The 17,838-nt window shown below is 40.5% G+C and overlaps 3 protein-coding genes across 3 annotated transcripts; 2 read left to right on the top strand and 1 right to left on the bottom strand.

Moving 5' to 3' along the window:
• Positions 1-120: 120 nt before the first annotated feature.
• Positions 121-17,456, bottom strand: LOC6543826 (mucin-5AC). Its single transcript, XM_001971840.3, has 6 exons — positions 17,143-17,456; positions 5,690-5,807; positions 3,811-4,126; positions 3,512-3,749; positions 3,292-3,454; positions 121-3,233 (listed from the first exon to the last, which is right to left on the bottom strand). Exons 2-6 carry the CDS (start codon positions 5,774-5,776, stop codon positions 531-533), a joined length of 3,507 nt encoding a protein of 1,168 aa, XP_001971876.1. The 5' UTR covers positions 5,777-5,807; positions 17,143-17,456; the 3' UTR covers positions 121-530.
• LOC6543825 lies at positions 10,354-11,099 on the top strand. The gene is made up of 4 exons (XM_015157822.2): positions 10,354-10,416; positions 10,466-10,621; positions 10,680-10,847; positions 10,909-11,099. The coding sequence occupies exons 1-4, from the start codon at positions 10,354-10,356 to the stop codon at positions 11,062-11,064; spliced, it is 543 nt and encodes a 180-aa protein (XP_015013308.1). The 3' UTR covers positions 11,065-11,099.
• LOC6543824 lies at positions 13,314-14,244 on the top strand. Its single transcript, XM_001971838.3, has 5 exons — positions 13,314-13,403; positions 13,505-13,602; positions 13,652-13,807; positions 13,865-14,032; positions 14,089-14,244. Exons 2-5 carry the CDS (start codon positions 13,543-13,545, stop codon positions 14,242-14,244), a joined length of 540 nt encoding a protein of 179 aa, XP_001971874.2. The 5' UTR covers positions 13,314-13,403; positions 13,505-13,542.
• Positions 17,457-17,838: the final 382 nt, after the last annotated feature.

The following is a 17,838-nucleotide window of genomic DNA, read 5'->3' as shown; positions in this document are numbered from 1 at the left end:
TTACGGTGCGCGCGTGACTTGAAAAAAATACTGGCAAAATACTTGATAAATAATTAAAGCTGAAGAAATGCTGGAATTTATCCATTCCCTATTAGTCGGAAAAGAAACCCATAGCGTGTAATAAATTATTCACATTTATTCAAGGATCGGGCTTAATCATTACATTACATACGTAGCTAACATTAACATAAGAATCGCAATGAACTGAAAAAAATAATATTCGAATATCGTTGGATCGTATACTAAAGATTCAAAGCTTATACAATGAATATGATGTGGTTTGCCTTAAATGCTGAGGACTGGCAGTCGCTGGGTCCGCCAATATAACCAAAAGTGTCATTCCAAAATTGTTCCCATGCTCGTAAACAATTTTCGAACAAGATTTCGTCATATGCACAATCGACCTAACTAAAGTTATATTCCCTACTTATAACTAACAAATGGAATGGTTTAAGCTACATCCTTGGATTCTGTGGAAGAATTCCTTTGTCCTCTAATCTCATGGTGAGCCCATTTGGACGGCTCTGTAATCACTTCTTGACTGTCACCTGGATGCCGCCCTTGACCACCGCCTCTGCAGGTGGTTGTCCGAATCTCCGGCTCTGGTTGAGGTTGCCCTTGCGCCGTATGCTAATCTTTCCGGGTGAAGGAACAGGTAAAGGTGCAGCCAAGGCAGCCGGAGCACTGGCACTCCTCTGCGTCTCCTCATCCGCGGCTGGTGGTCTGTAGGTTCGGATTCCGGAGTTTGATCTAACCGGAAGAAGTGTCACCAGCTTATGGATACTGGGTTCCGTACTGCTGGCAGCGAACTGCGAGATCTTGAGCATCTCCTCATAGTTTAGTGGATCCACTACCTCCACTTCCGCCTCGCCAATTACGGGAATAGCCGCTCCCAGGACTTCCGAGGAAGCATCATCTATAAAACTAGACATGGGCTTAATAAAGGGCTCCCTTTCGATAGGCAGAATAGATTCTGGGATCAGTATTGGTAATTCCGTGGTGGTGGAGCTGGGTATTGGTCTCCTTGTGACATCTTCCTTTGGAGCCTGCTTCAGTTTGTTTTGCGAAAAAGGAGGAAACTTATTGGGAACACTGGGAGTAATGCCCAGCTTGGAGGCCAACGTATCAAAGATCAGGGAGATATCCTGAATGTTACTAGCATTGTTAATCCTTGTCTTGATATCGTTCAACGTCAAGTTCTCTGACTTGTCAATGTCCTCCGATACCCAAGCCTGCAGAGTCTGATTGAAGACTTTCCTCATATTCGAGTTGTGTCCAAATCCTTGGGTCGATGAACTATTGGCAAACTCCCATTTCGAGTGGGACGGAAATAGATTTGAGTCGTCCATCATTGTGGGTCGTTCACTGGTGGTTCGAATGCGATTCCTTTTCGTGGTTCTGGGCTCCTCCGTTGTGGCGCTGGTTGTTGTGGTTGGCATCGTCGTTGTGGTTGGCGTCATTGTTGTGGATTCCTCCAAAGTTTCGTTGGAGAGAATCGATGAAGGGGTATTCCTCTGCAAGATGATCTCCTTGAGGTTCATAAAGTTTGGCTTGGAGTGGCTCACACTAGGGGTCTTCAGAGGATCCAGGGTTTCTTCTTCCTCAGGTTCTATACGGGACTCTATCGCATCCCCTGTTGGTTTTTTAGTCGCAGTCGCGTTATCCTCCTTCGGCAGTTTAAGCAGCTCCATGAAGAATTCTCCAATGGTGTCGGCCAACACAGAGTTATCCGTAGGTTTCAGTGAGGGTAAAGATGGAGATTTCGTTGGCTTGGGTGAGCTATTAATCGGTACGTTCGTAGGTAATGTGGTAGCCTCCACTTTCTCCTGTTTCTTTTCCACTTCAGTGGTTATCTCAGGCTGCTCTGGATTCTGGTCCTTCTTCTTATCCAGCACCGTCTGATTCGCTTCCTTAATGGTCAAACTTCCTTCCAACTGGTCTTTCTTTGATGCTTGCTCCTTCTTGTCCAACTTCTCCTGGGGCTTCTTGGCAATAACTCCTCCACCCAAATGTTCGAATCTCTCGTTGCTGGCGTCCAGATTAAAGGGCATCTTGTCACCCGTTCCTATTGTAGCATCAATGGGCTTGAATGGTGGTATGATGACATCATCTATAAGAGGTACAGGCAAAGGATGTGGTTCCACCAGAGCTCCTCCCAAGCGTTCTATATTCTCGGTGCCCGGCATGAAGATCGGACTGCCAAAATTATGGTAGAAAAGCATGTCCTGATCCTGTGGCTGCGGTCCGAGATTTGGTTTTGGCTCTTGTACTCGCAATCCCGGATTGAGGAAACCCAAAGTGTAGGGGTCCACAGTCACTGGAGCCACAGCAGCTGTCGGAGGAGTGGGATTGTCTCCAATGAAGGGCAGTTCAAATTCGTCGATTCTTCTCTGTGGTATGTGATTCACTGTGGGAGTGGTACCCGCAGGTAGAGTTTTGGTGGGAAAAGCGGGCGGTGGACCGGGCAGCAGTTCTGGAACCTCTCGGTGCATTGGTCTCCACGGTTGAGTGTCCAAAATGGGAAAGGTGGTAAACAGATTGGCATCCAATTTTGGCAGAGATCCTTTTTGATTCGGAGGAGGTGTGCTCACGGAGGGGTATGTGAAGGTGGTGGTGCCTGTGATGGTGGCTCTAGTGGTGCTTGGAGGTGGTGGTGTTGTTGTTGTAGTCGTTGAGGTAGTGGTAGTTGTAGTGGGCTCCGTGGTTGTAGTAGTAGTTGTTGGCTTAGGAGTGGTCGTTGTTGTGGTTTTCCGGGAGGTGGACGTTGTTGTTCTCTTCGTCGTGGTAGTAGTTGCCTTGGTGGCCTTGGTGGTTGCCCTGGTAGAGCTAATAGGAACTCCGGTGGGTACTTGCTGTGGCAGCACCGTCGTTAGCTTCTCGATACTCGGCTTCTTGGGCTTTACCCTCAAGGAAAAGGGCGTCACCGCAATGGCCTTGGGTGGTAAGGTGCTACTAGTGGCTTGGTAGGCTCGAGTGGGCGGGGTCTTCTTCCGGGCTATGTCCGCATCAGTCTTGGTGATCTCGAACGAACCCTCAAAAGAGCCTTGAATAACTGGTGCATTCTCCACATCGATATCGGACTCTTCGTCAGCGGAATGACTACGCAGGAGGGGATTCTTCGGCTTGGGCGTGGTATTCAGATTCGGTTTTGGGTGAACTGGAGCTGTTGCCGGTGTGCTACCTTTTTTCATGAGACGCTTTTCCAGTTGTGTTTGACTAGTGGGCACCGTTTGCTGTTGGAGAGATTATTGGTTTACAATGATAGCAACATTAATGAGTATCATGACTTACGGCTTCCTTCAATATCGCTGCAGATCGCACCACCTGCTCATCCATTATGCGCTTGATCTCCACCGACTCCGTGTCCAAACGCAGTGAACGATATAAGGATTTTGTTGCAGAAGTTTCCAGGAACAGTGACTCCTTAATGTACTCCTCAACACTCAGGATGTTTCTGATACAAAGAAGTACATGAGATCGGTGGGGTTAATTTGGCATTAAGTTGTCTTACTGTGGCAGTTTACGGACATCGAGGAACACGCGGAATGAGACCTTGATCAGTGGACCCTCTCCAAAGCCCCAGACATCGGTGCGCAGTGGCTGCAATCCATTGTCCATCATGGAACGCTCCACAAATCTCTTATAGAATTCGATCTTCTGTTTGTAGGTGGTAGTGTGGTTGTACTTTAAGCCAGTGGAGAAGAGATCCCCTTTGGCGATGCGGAAGGAACCCTCAAAGCCCATGACAGCTGTAAAAAGGTATGGAATATTAGGTATTTACCAACTAATTTCATATACTCATATACTTACGATCCTCCAAATTGGTTTTTATAGAGCTGAAGTAGAATGCCAATCCTGCGATGGAGATGACGGCCAGCAGTACGATAAATGCAGCCGTTGTAAGGATAATGCTGAAGGATCGATTCTTGGGGTACTGCGTGTGCGTCTTGGCCGAGAAGGTGGATGGGGCGATGTTCCTGCCATCCCGCCAAATGCCCCACGTATTGTACCCATACTGACTGTTCAGACTGTGTTCATTGGTGTACGAAGGCTGCTTGTTCATATGGTAGTAAGCCCCCAGCTGGGACCTCCGGCCAACTGTGTTCTGGTATGTATAATCCGCACTCTGCGAAAGAAGATGTCAGTTGTTCTTAAGCACGTTGCCAAAGCATGCCAGCCCATCGATTCCGATGGCCACTAATTAGATAATTAGGCGCCAGAAGTCGCACAACTTTCTCGTCAACGACCCTACGGCCACTTTCTATCGTGATTTCCAATCTAGATGACGGAAGTTTGCCTCTAACGGCACCACTTTGGACTCAATTGTTGCTATCGTCAAGAACGGCAAAAACCAAACTTCCCCTCAAACTTTCCCAGCATTATGTCAAAATCGCTATCGCCGGTGAGCACTTGTCATGATTTGTTAATGCATCTCATTAACATGGCTGGGAAAACGCATTTAATTAGCCTGGGTTGGTGCAAAGTTATTGCACCTGGTCAGATTCTCAGAATCTGGCTAACTTCCGCATGATTCTAAGCACAATTACAAGCATATAACTAGCTGTTTTAGTCGTATAAGTGTATTTTTGCTTTATGCATATTTAAAAATACATATTCTCAAATGAATTTCATCTTATATTGTTTTTATCCATTCTATAAGCTCGTTATATTTCTTCAAGTGCTTTTATTAGCAGTGCCATAAAACAAGTTTGTTGCTTAAGTCTTTTGATTTGGCATTGACATTGATACTGAAGAGATTGACTGGCATGACAATGATTTAGACTTAAACTGTTAATTGCAGATAATTTAACTCAACTTAAACTAACTGTAAATACATTAAAAATATTTAAGTCTTCTAGCTTGCTGGTTTAAAATTTATGTTTTTTGCATACGTCTTTTGATTTGGTTATGACAATTTCTGTTAATATGTCGCCGTATTAAAAGTGTCTTGCATATACACATTTATTATCCACCAAAAAGAACACTTTCAAGCATTTCAAGCCAAATCTGAGCCTTTAATTAACAATAATCAATGACTTATGTTCAGAACCCCAGGGGCTATAGTCTCGACCTCGGCTGTAAGTGCATTTGTTCGGGGAGATACATCCCCGAGGGGGCTGTGGGAAAGTTTGATTGTTTCTTGATTACCATTTAACATTCGTTAGCTGCAGGGCATTTCCCTTAGTTCCTCTCTTTCGGCCGGGAAGCAGCTCCCTTGCCTTCCGTTTGGTCCCCTGCTAAACTAAACTGAGTTGGCCAAATTGCCGTCTTCTCGGCTCTTTTCTTCTGCGTTCTCTTCTGCGGCTCTTCGTTGCCTCTTCTTTCTTCGCTGCCAGAGAAAGTCATTCACCTTTTAGAACGTTCTGCTGTCGGGTTTGGCTCGCTAGTTACAGGTACCTATGTATCTTTTTTTTAGACTCTCGAGTTTGCTGGTGAATGAGGAATGCAAACAGCTCGATTCCAAGACCCATGTCCCAAACAAACAAGCAAATAAATAAATAAATATGCAAGCTGCGTTCTGTATGAAAAACACACAAAAAAGATACGGCCGACGCGAGTTGATGTAACAACTCTATTGACAAAGGGTTTCGGAGCCCCCATTCTATTCTTGGACCTACTGAATGCTAATCAACTCCATACCGTTAAACCTTTTATACCCGCAAGTGATAAACGATTGGGGATTACTTACCATTTGCCGACATGTCTGCGCCCTGTATATATCACTCACGCCGGATAAACTCTGGAAGTATTTCTTTGTCCCATAGACGGTGTCCATTTTTCCACCGTTACAATTCCAGTCGCAGGGTCTGAAAAAGATAGAAAATTTGGGGGAACTATTGTTAGCAGTTTTCTTCACTTTCGTTCTTCGGTCTTTGCTTTCTTTTGGGTCCACTTGGAGTGATCCGTGCTCGGGATCAGGCTGTGAAAAAGAGTCACTAATGGGCCAGCATGCCGGAGAACCGGCTAATCCTGTTTCCCAGTCCATTAGCCAAGCGAAAATTCTCACTTTTCGCCAGGGAAAAGAGGAAAAGAACTGCGCACAATAGCAATGAGATATGCATGCCGTTAACCGGTTTGATTTGCATTTGCATTTTCCAAGCTACTCAAAAGTATTCAAAGGAGTAGTTACACACAAGGAAAAATGTTTGTAGTGTCATAGAAATTCCTGAATATATTTTTACTCAAATGAAATTTATGAGGCCACAAATTATAAGACTCCCAATAATAAAACATTTCCCAGAACAAAGAAAGTTAGCTACGAAACACAGCAGTCCTTAAGAACGCCTTGCTTTTCTTAGCAAATGAAGACATTTCTCATGCTAATAAAAATTCAAGCCACGTTCCACCTTCTCAATGAAAGAAGGTATCAGATAAGTTTCATAATTAATTGAACATAACAACAGACCAAAGTGAAGAGCTCTCCAGTGACCAGTCGTAAAAAGCGAAAGCTCTCCGTGGCATAAACAAAAAATTTAATTAGAGAATTGCCCGACACTCCGATACGCTCAATGGTTGAGCCCTACAAATTTGGAATTTTCACTTCATGGGAAGCCCGGCTCCAGCATAAAGAACCCACTCCGAATGGCTTAAGTACACAGCAGATGGGCTGGCGATGGAGTGGGTTGGAAACCAGTTCTCCACTTCCAACACCGCATCCAAGATGGGCTGCGATGGGGTCGGGTTATGGCTTGTTCCGCCGGCATATACACATGTAAGATCTCGGTAGTTATGAAGCCACAATGTATGGTTTAGTTATACATGTGCAATCAAAGGCAAAGTTCAGCCGCGGAGAAACGTGTGTAAAAATAGTTTTTTTCGGTGCGGCAAGCCGCGGGCTTCAGATAGTCTTTTCTGTGGATGGATGATCATGGGGCCTGAGCTTTTCGAGCTGGCAAAAGTAAAAGTTCTGTTATTTTTCGGAATGCCTTGATGATGGGCTCTGGCCGACGAGGAGAAACTAACTCAGGTTTCTGCAGAAGCCGCTTTGTTGGATCATCAGAAATCGAACACAAACTTAATGGATTATGCAAAATGGCATAGTAATAGGTCTAGAAATGGGCTGCGAATGCCGCCGACCCTTGCTGTATTTGTATGAGCCCTCTAAATCTTACTTGACTTCAACTTGCAACAGATTACTCCCATTGAATCATTGGCCTGCATGAGTAGTTCTAAAAGAGCATTAATCTTTGTGTTTATTCCTTTCCTGGTAACCCCAATTAACTGTAAACGTAGGCCCGGAATCTCTGTCATCGCCGCCACTTCCCATTGAAATGGAACGGAAACCCATTTGCCTAATAAAAAGAGCGCCAAAAACGCGCTCAAGCTGGCAGAAAATGAGGCAAATTGAAGAACCACTGCAATTAGAATGGAGGTACACATGTTCCAGTGTGTCTATATGGCTGGGCTCCAGGGGGAATCCACTCACCCTCCACCCAAAACAGTTAGAACGCTTGGGGAGCCATGGCCATCGCCATCGCCATCGCCATCTCCGTCGTCAGCGTCATCCTCATCGCCGTGGCCAAAGCCATAGCCACCAGCTTTTGACCTAGATGCGCATGCGCGGAGCCACGGGGAATAGGAGGTGCGGGGAGGCGTGGTGGTGAAGCCCGGAGACGGCCCAAACCAAAACTGGTAACTTGTGCTCGTCTCCCAGTACGTACTCACAGTGGCGGACAAAGAAATAGATTCAGTTCCATGTGTAAAGCGAATACATCCAGAAAATATAAAATATAATTAAAGAGTCCATAAAATATTAATTCATAAACAAAAATAACCTTATATCTGCGGGTATAACAAATATAAAATGTACATATAATATTTCTTCTATTGCTTCTACTTTTACCATCTTGTCCTCAGTTGTATTCACGTTGATGTACTTTGGAGAAAGAAAGAATAAATTGGCTTGCGTCTGAACGGCGTAAAAAGTTAACCAAAATACAGAAATAAAACGAAAATATTGCTGGCACACTCACTTGCACGCAGAATTTTTTTCGTTTTTTATTTCGATTTAGGCATTAAGTATTAAGACGTCGACGGCCACGCATAAGTTGATTAAATTTCTCGCATTAGCCGATTTTCACTGTCCGAGAGAAATTGCTGGACGAAAAAGCGTCAAAGAATGATTGATGAGAATTTGATCTGAAAAGTCAGACAGTTGTCGGTCTGCAGGTAGCTATATGGGCTATATATATAGCTGCAAAATGTCTAACGGAAGTCGGCCGTTAACCCGTTGGCACGTTTAACCCATTGCGGCTGATATCTGGCCAAATGCGATGCGATTTTCGGCCAGATTAAGATTCCCAGCCACTTTCAATCATAAAAGCCTCGCCGACAAAGTGTCGAAGAAAGTGAAATGTGACAGGTGCTTTTCGGGAGGGGGCGAGTTATTTTATTTATTTTTTTTTACAGGTGAGGCATCGATGTCAATGGATGCTTATCGGAAAACGACGGTGAAATGGAAAGTTCATTTCGAGCGCATCGAAAACTAGGCGAGCTTCTCATTGAATCATCCGAACAATGCAGCCGTTTTGATTATTTATCAAGCCTGTGACTTTTGTTTGATTTGGAAAGTGATCGCCAATTTGGCAGCATCATTTGGAGGCTAGAAAACCGCTAGCCATATGTCATAATTGATGGCTCAATTTCAGCTGGGCCCTGTGCAAATTTATGCAATCTTCTTTGACTGCTTTCTTTTCTTTAACGAAAACTACGTACAACAGTCTAATGTAAACAGAGCGGGTACAGTTGAAATTCGTTATGAAATGCAATGAAAATGCAAGAAAAGTTGACTCAGATTTTAAAAGTACGTAATTATACCGCACAAAAACTTAAAAAGATATGTACACAATTTTCGTTTGGTTAGAAACTTTTCAATAAATGCTCAACTATTTTTTGAATTTATTTAAAACAATATGAATATAAGAGTTCTAAGAGTATGTATAATTAATAAGGTTCCGCTGTCTTCCTCAAGAAAACCCAACAAACGTTGTTTACTGAACCCACTGCATTTCAACCGATAGCCACTGTACAACACCGAACAAAGTAACGTTGCCGCTAATTGTGTGATAAATTAATTAAAATGTTTGTGGCCATTAGGGAATGAATATGTATGCGTTGAAAGCAATCTGTGCAGCGTTTGCAGTTTCGTAATCGCTCTAACGGCGCCAGCTACCAGGCTCTTACTGGAGCATGACCACTTTATAGAGATGGTGGAAGGAAGCACCCCACATACGTACATATGTGATGGAGTGGGTACTCTTTGGGTGCTCAGAAGCACTCGGCTTGGATACAAAGTAAGGCACTCAGTGCCCAACCATTGCGGAACTAAGAATGCACTTCATTTCTGCGACAAACGGAGGGGAAAAGTTGACAAGAACGAAAGGAACGTAAAGAACACAAATATATTATAACATGAAAAGAGTGGAGTTGTAAAGAGTGTTGGTGTTGGAAATAGCAATTAAAAGCATTCACCGCTACGCCTAAAGCGCCGACCAAACTAATTAAAAACAAACAAATCCGCCAGGTTTGATTCTCACATGTGAGCTCTCCCTGCGAGAATTATTCGGAAACTTGATTACTCACTAAACGCAGAACTTTGCCCACTCGAGGGCCGACTGTACAGGGCGCCCCATCGAAGGTGAAAAGTGTCAAGTCAGGTGGCCAGCACCGTTAGGCTGAGGTAACAGTATTAACAACAGTGCTAAATGCCGGATAGGTGACTTGTCGGCCAAGATGGGAGCTCTACCAACAATGTAGCGGGTGAATTCGTTCCATATTACTTGGGGAACTTATATCAATATCTTGTGAAATCGCCACTGTTTGCAAACTCATTTCATTTCCGATCCCAATTAAGAGGAAGTGATTCTAGCTCGAATCCAAAATAGAAAACTTATATTAAAAATAAATTAGTAGCCATAATCTTTGAAACATAGGTGTTCTTATGCTGATTTTTTATATAATAGTCTGTTTATTAATGTCGATAATCGTGTTCTGGTTTAGAAATTCTTAAAATATGTTAAAGCATAGTTTAGGTAATTTATAAACAATTTGATTGACAGTATTTTTTCTTGATAAGACCAAATTGATTTTGAATAGTATTATCTCTAATTTGATGATTTTCGGCTGAGCTAATTTGGGATGGTTTTAATGGATACATAAATATTTTATAACCATCTGCCAGCTCTGCTGCTTAATGCCGATTTGGTCGTGGATGTAATAACTATATTTAAAAAATCGAACTATCCCGGTATAAAGAATAACTGCATTATTTCAATTTTAATTGAATTAACTGTTTATAAATAAAGTGTTGTTCAAGTTTATTACCCAGTTTTATATATACACCAAAAGGATATAATGGCAATTCAGCTGAACTTGTTCGTCGCCTTTCTGATTTTTTTTACATATTATTTCACACAGGTAAGAATTTTTTTTTACTGAATAACCATATTTAATGAGCTACTTTTAGGCTTATTCCCTAGTGGAATTTACAAACGCACAGTGCGAGTCGCTGGATAAGGATTTTGCCTTATTTGAATCCTGCTTTCTGAAATCTGTAAACCGATCTTACAAATATCTTTCCCTTAAAGTTAAACTTCTAAAGCTACCCATAACCAAAGTTAAGGTATAATAATCTAATTATATTTTAAGCGATTGTAATAGGTTTTTTTTTATTAATTCAGGTGCGTATAGGTCTTTATAAACGGGTGAATGGCTATTTGCCTTTTCTATACAATATGACTGTAGACGCATGCAGATTCCTGAAATCGTCGAATCCCAATCCGATTGCCCTTTATTTTTACACTTTTTTCAAAGACTATTCCAATATGAACCACACTTGTCCCTATAACGTAGGTATACCCGAAGTATATAAAGAAACTTTATGTTATATTTATATTACATTCATTTCAGCATGATATCGTTGTGGATAAGATGCCATATCATAATATAAATAATATGGTAACGAAAATACTACCCTTTCCGGAGGGGAATTATATGCTTGAATTGCACTGGATAGCCTACGATATTTGTCGAGCTATAACTAAATTCTATTGGGCCCTCACCTGATAAGAAAATACCATCAAAATCAATGGCAAGACACCATAAAAATACAATTGTAATGCAAATAATGTATGTTAATTTTAAAACTATTGTAATTAAGAGCTTATTTAAATCTATTTGTGTATTGGTGGTGGATGATATGTAAAACAATCTTCTGTAAACTGTTACATTGCTAAGTAAGCCAACAGTGCCCTATAGTCGAGTTTCCCGACTATCAGATACCCGTTACTCATCGAGTGGGAGTGCACAGTAAAGTGGTCAAAACATTTTTGGCATATCGCTGGAAGCTGGCAACACAAATAATAAATTAAAGTAAATTGCAAGATTTTTCAAAAATGTGGTCGGGACAAACATGCACTTCGCAAATATTACTAAAATCATGCTGAATCCCAGCGTTCTAGCTTTCAAAGTTCCCGAGATCTTGACGTTCATACGGACGGACCAACGGACCAGATCGACTCGGCTAGTGATCCAAATCTAGAATATATATACCTTATAGGGAAACGCTTCCTTCTACTTGTTTCAAAACAGTAATCTAGTGTACCCTTTTACTTTACAAGTACCGGTAAAAAACTTGTTCTTACAACAAATATATATATTACAAGAAAGAAATATATTTTCTGATAGCTTTATAATTAGTGTGATGGCAAATACATGAAACAAAAATATAGTACAGCACCTGTTTTTAATTTTATACTACGCATTGCCAACTAATGGCAGTCAACCAATTAAATGGATTTTTGGTTTATTTGTTCATGTGGAAAACTTGTTCTGAATAACTCTATTTGTCTAAATGCAAATGTCAACATTTCGACTATGCATCGACGCACTTTGTGGACTCGAGCTCGAACAGCAATTAGTGCTACGATCAGCATGCGAGGCACGCACTTCCAGGGAACCGCTGCTCCTCCGCTCCAGAGCAACCCATACATTCCATCAGATCCATACCCACAAGAACTCGCAGCAGACCATTATACTTTTAGTTCGCCTGTGTGGATATGCTTTCTATCTATCTCAAACACGCAAAATAAAAAAGTACTAGTGCTAGGCTAATCATCTTTGAAATATCGGTTTTTATTAAGCTCATACATTATGATCGGGGCTTTCGACATACAGTTGGCTAATATGCTTTTAAATATGTTTAAAGTTCAATTTAAGAAATATTTGCTGCATAATTATACCCATTTACGTAATTTATAGACCATTTAAATTACAGCATTTTTCCGAAAAGATCCAATCGATTTCCAATGGTATAATCTTTTATAAATAAATATTTATAAATAAATACATATTTTATAACCACCAGAAAATTCTGGCCTTTCTCAGTCGGTTTGCAGTCGTTTGCAAAAGAATCAAGGAAGTCGACTATTATAAGTATTACATAAAAAATTGTAGAAGGCTTAATAAAAAATATAAAGAGTGTAAAACCAAATACATTGTGAACCAAAATTATTGTCCAGTACCTGTTTTTAGTTTTATACAAAGAATTGCCAACCAATGATAGATAACTAATTAAATAGATTTTTAGTTTATTCATTCATATGGTTTAAATAACAATATTTGGCTTGTGGCTAGAGCCCGAACAGCAATTAGTGGCTCGCACATACAACGGGGAACCACTCCTGATGCTCCTCCCCAAAGCAACGTATACCATACCCATATCCACACCCACTAGAACTTGCTTCGGACTAATGTTTTTCCATTCTACTTTAAGTTAAAGCGGTGTATATCCCAAGCACGTAGAAAAAAAAATTGGCAGTGTTCGAATTATTATCTTTGCAATACAGGATTTTTGTGGTTATTATTTAATATAATTATCTTGATATGTTGCTTATCGACTGTGATCTGGGCTTTTGGCATGAAGTCTTTTTATAATGGTTCAAAGTCCCATCCACAATATTTTCGCTGTATACATAAAACATAGCTATTAAAACAAATAGACAATTTTAATGATAGTATTTTTCTCGATAATAGCAAACTGAGCATGAATAATTTTATCTATTTTAATTGATGTTTTACCTGAACTAATTTGGAACGTTATTATTATTGGTAAATCCATATTTTAACCATAAGCAAACTCTGTTTTACCGCAGTCGTTTTGTTCCCTAATCCCAGTTTGGTCGTGGATGTAACAGCCATATTTATAAATTGGAACTATATCGGTATTAAGTTTATAGAAGGATAATTTAAAGGATAAAATCTGTGCTGAACCAGTATGCTAAATTTATCTCTTTAAAAAAGTTCGTTACAACATCCGTAAGAAAAATATACAGAATAACGCGAATTACAAAGTGAATAGATAAATCCAACGTTTATCATACCTTACTCAAAAAAGAAACAAGGAAGTAAGCTATTTAGAAAATATAAGAAGGCTTTTGAGCTGTATATAACTGCATTATTCTAATTATAATTGCATCATTTGTTAATAAATAAAGTGTTTTTCAAGTTTAACAGCCAGTTTAATATATACACCAAAAAGATATAATGGCAATCAAGCTGAATTTTATTGTCGTCTTTCTGATTTGTTGTAGATATTTCACAGAGGTAAGCATTTTTTTTAACTGAATTACCATATTTAAAGAGCTACTTTTAGGTTTATTCCCTAGTGGAATTTACAAACGTACAATGCGAGTCTCTGGATAAGGATTTTGCCTTATTTGATTATTGTTTTCTGAAGTCTGTCAACCGATCTTACAAATATGTTTCCCTCAAAGTTAAGCTTCTAAAGATACCCATAACCAAAATTAAGGTACATTGAAATTAATTTATATATTTATATTAAACAAGTTATTATTTTTTAATTCAGGTGAGCTTTGCTCTATATAAACGGGTGAATGGCTATTTGCCTTTTCTATACAATATGACTTTAGACGCCTGCAGATTCCTTAAATCGCCGAATCCCAATCCGATTGCCCTTTATTTTTACAGTTATTTCAAAGAGTATTCCAACATAAACCATACTTGCCCCTATAACGTAGGTATACCATATCCTAGTTTATTAATTAAATATTCATATTATATTCATTTTAGCATGATATTGTGCTGGATAAGATGCCATATGATAAGATAAATAATATGGTAACGAAAAAACTACCCTTTCCGGAGGGGAATTACCTGATTGAAGGGCACTGGATAGCCTACGACATTGATCGAGCTATAACTAAATTCTATTGGTCTCTTACTTAATATGAAAATACTATCAAAAATCAATGACAAGACACCATAAACATACAACTGTAATGCAAATAATGTATCTTAATTTAAAAGACGAGTTTAATTATGAATGTTTTTAAATCTATTTGTGTCTATATATCTTTATTGTGTCTACTTGTATCTTTCTAAAACATCACGTTGCTGAGCAACACAAAAAGCAAAACATTATAAAACACTAACTGCCTCGACTATGAGATACCATTTAGTGTCGAAGATACCGTTAGTGGCAAAGTAGTATGAAGATACTAAAATAAAAGGCAACTGTTGTTATTTTTGTTTCACTAAATGAATATACCTTTCTTGCAGTGCAGTGGAGTGCTCTATTCGCTTTACCGCAACGAACTCTTGCATTTGAGGTCGCTTTCCTCTTGGCAAGCGAAACAAAAGATCGGCCCATTAGAGGCGATTTTACATCATTTGAATGCAATTTAGCCGCAGCTTAGCTTAGCGTTATGTTCTATTTCTGTTCCGGCCCGGCACGAACTGCTGTCCAGGCCAAGTCAGCTGGAGAGGTAGGCAGAGATCAATCTGATGGCCAGTCTTCAGATTCTACTGTCATTTGGCATTCGGCGTCGAGCAAAAGAATCGTGCGGCACGGATGATCAGTTGTCGGCCTGCCAATTTGGGCCAGTCGCGATATATCTTCATGATGAGCCCCCCGTTTCGTGGCCAATTTGTGATTCTCCACGCAGAATCATTCGCTGTCTCAGAAGAGAGAAGAATCTGAGGAAAGATAACGTATTTTTGTGGAGGAGGGGAATTAACCTGACAGCTCAAGAGCTCAGATCTCAGATCTCCGAGATTCGGCCTCTGACTTGACCGGCTCTTAACGAGCGAAAGTGTTTCATTAACTCGTAAATGAATAATTTGAGTGTCGAGTCAACGAAAACGAAATCAAAATAAACCGAGACAGAAACAGAAACAGCAACAAAATCCAGCACTCACACCCGAGAAATGCTCGTAAAAATGTACATAATTTTTCAATCTCAATCTGGTTTTGCGCATTTCTATTTCGACTGTCGTTTGATCCACTTCCGACTGACGAAAAAACAACAAATTTTCATTGCCTCAGTGAAACTAATTTGAGGTGAAAATTGTCAAAATGGAAAAAGAAGCACAAAAATGTGGTAAAAAAAATAATGGGTGAAACACTGGAAATGCCTTGGTGACAGTTAGACAGAAAGAGCGAAAGATATGGGTGTGTTTATGCGTCTAGGATTCGGATTCGTACTCGGATTCGTCTGCTGGCTGGGATTTGGAAGTGGATTTGGCAACCTGTCGAGACAGCCTTGTCCCAGTCCGAATCCCCATCAGAGTGTCTCGTGCTGAGTCAGTGGCTTTGGTCTTTTGCCACTTTCTCCGACTGCAGTTATCAATGAGTCAGTTTGGATCGTTGGGGAATTTGCGTAAATGGTCGGTTATTACTGGGTCGCAAAAATGGGAAAAGAATGAGTACCAAGAGCCACAGCCTCTTCCTGTCTTTTTGTCGTGTTTTCTTTTCATGAGCGAGAACCGTAAACGGCTCAGATCTTAACTGCGACTAAAAATCAATTTCCGCAACGACATAGATAGGCGCATGCAAAACGCTCATATCTATAATGGTCACAGCTGCGGTCGGGATAATAGCACCCGGGGCTGAGCTCGTCAAAATTTATTGTTCAGCAATATTTAAATACTTTTGTAAAACAGAATAGAGGGCAAACTAAATAACTAGATCAAAAAAACTCCATCTATGTTCTCAATAAATAAATACGTGTATATAATACAGGCAGTAATACAATAAGTATAATTTTAATATATTTTCTTGGTTACAAATTGTACAATAGATATTTATTTTTCTAGGATCCACTGATCTCATGATGAAATAAATCTTCTCTTCCATATTTTAGCTAATTTTAAAGGTGAACTTGTTTTTGTTTTTCCGATTTAAGAAGCTGATATGTTTAAAATAATGTCATTTTTAGGATTTAATAAAAATGGATTAATTTGGCATGGATAACTAACCAAGTTCTTAGTTATGCCTTGTCTAAACCACCGAAGATTCCCCATATTTGCGGTATATTATATTTCTATCGACGCAACTCCTTCTGTGCGATCTCCTATAACAATCAGCCGACATAATGGGCGACCCACTCATCTTATAGCGGTTAGTGGGATCGGATGATAATGGAGTTGCCTCCCGCGATGCGCCATCCCAGATGTCGTGATTCCAAAGCGGAGTGCAACGGGTCCGGCTCCGGAATGGCCAGGGGAAATGGGAAATGGCCAAGAGCGAAGTGAACCGAGCACGGTGAACAGTGAGCAGTGAACTGTCGATTGGCCCAGTTCATGAACGTGGTAATTGCGCGGTTAGCGACATATAAAGCGGCACCAAGAAGAATCGCGACGCGAGGAGGCAACAAAGCGATCTCCGGGCCTTTTGTTTTTCGAGCTCTTTGGAGGTGATCACCTGTCCACCTTTTTAGACATTCTCAACGCTTTTATTGGTGCCAGTGCCAGTGCCAGTTGGTTTCGGAATGGCTGGCTTGAAAGAAGGCTCTTTGCTTCATGCCGCCGCCCTTTTTTCGGGTGGTTGGCGAAGTCTTAATTTCTAATTTCTTTTATTACAGACTGGTTCTTTCTTTTTATTGCCATTTTTTCGGTTTAACATCCATAATTTTGTTGCTTTGCCAGCCCGTTTGTGCGCGATTATTGTGCTCGGCCAGGCTTTTTGTGGTAATGTAACCAGTTTTGGACCTTCTGCACACCCGGTGCTTTATGGCATGTCTAACTAGTTTATGGCCCAAGTCGCGTCTTAGGGAGAGTCCGAAGATTCCGGCATGCTCCTGCACCTTTCTTGCAAATTAAGTTGTAAACTCCTAAGTAGCTCACCTGCCAGGTTTCGCTCCACTCAATTATCGTCCACCGTTGATGAAGACGGGTTCCATTTGAGAATAGTTCGGGGGTGATTACAAATTACTCCCTGTGATCGATTTGCACTTGAATTCAATCACAAACGTTGCACAGTTAAGATTATTTTGTGTGGGACTATTTTTAATTGATTCGTGGATTCACGGTATTTTATATTCCACGGACACTGCCAAAACAACAGAAACCACCGAATTCAAAAAGCCAACTGTTCGCGCCCGTGACTGAAGGTAAACTGAATACGGTGGTTACAAATCTCGGCGGTGTTGGTCTCCAACAGAAGAATGGAGTATGAAGAACTCTTTCGCTCTATCCGCTCTTTCTCTGCGCTCTTTCTCTGCGCTCTTTCTCTCCGGTTATCAGCGGAGTATCGTTATTCTTGTGTTATTCAAATGGTCATGAAAGGTATTTTATTGTGGACCAGCTACTGCAGTAGTTATAAAGAAAATTAAAATATACAAATGTGCAAACAAAAAGGAAAAGTTCGTTATCTTTTTGTTTGGAATGTCAATATACTTTCTTGTTTTTCAAATTTATTCGAATTGCCTTTCTGCATAACTGTTGGGAAGCAATTAATTTTCAAATCTTTTTTTTATTTAAATGATTAAATAAATTATATAAACCTAATTTCCAATATTTCATTTTAATTTTTAAGCAATT

This window comes from Drosophila erecta, unplaced genomic scaffold (assembly GCF_003286155.1).
Source record: "Drosophila erecta strain 14021-0224.00,06,07 unplaced genomic scaffold, DereRS2 tig00000021-arrow-pilon, whole genome shotgun sequence".
NCBI lineage: Eukaryota > Metazoa > Arthropoda > Insecta > Diptera > Drosophilidae > Drosophila > Drosophila erecta.
This window is presented reverse-complemented; position numbering and strand designations above follow the sequence as displayed.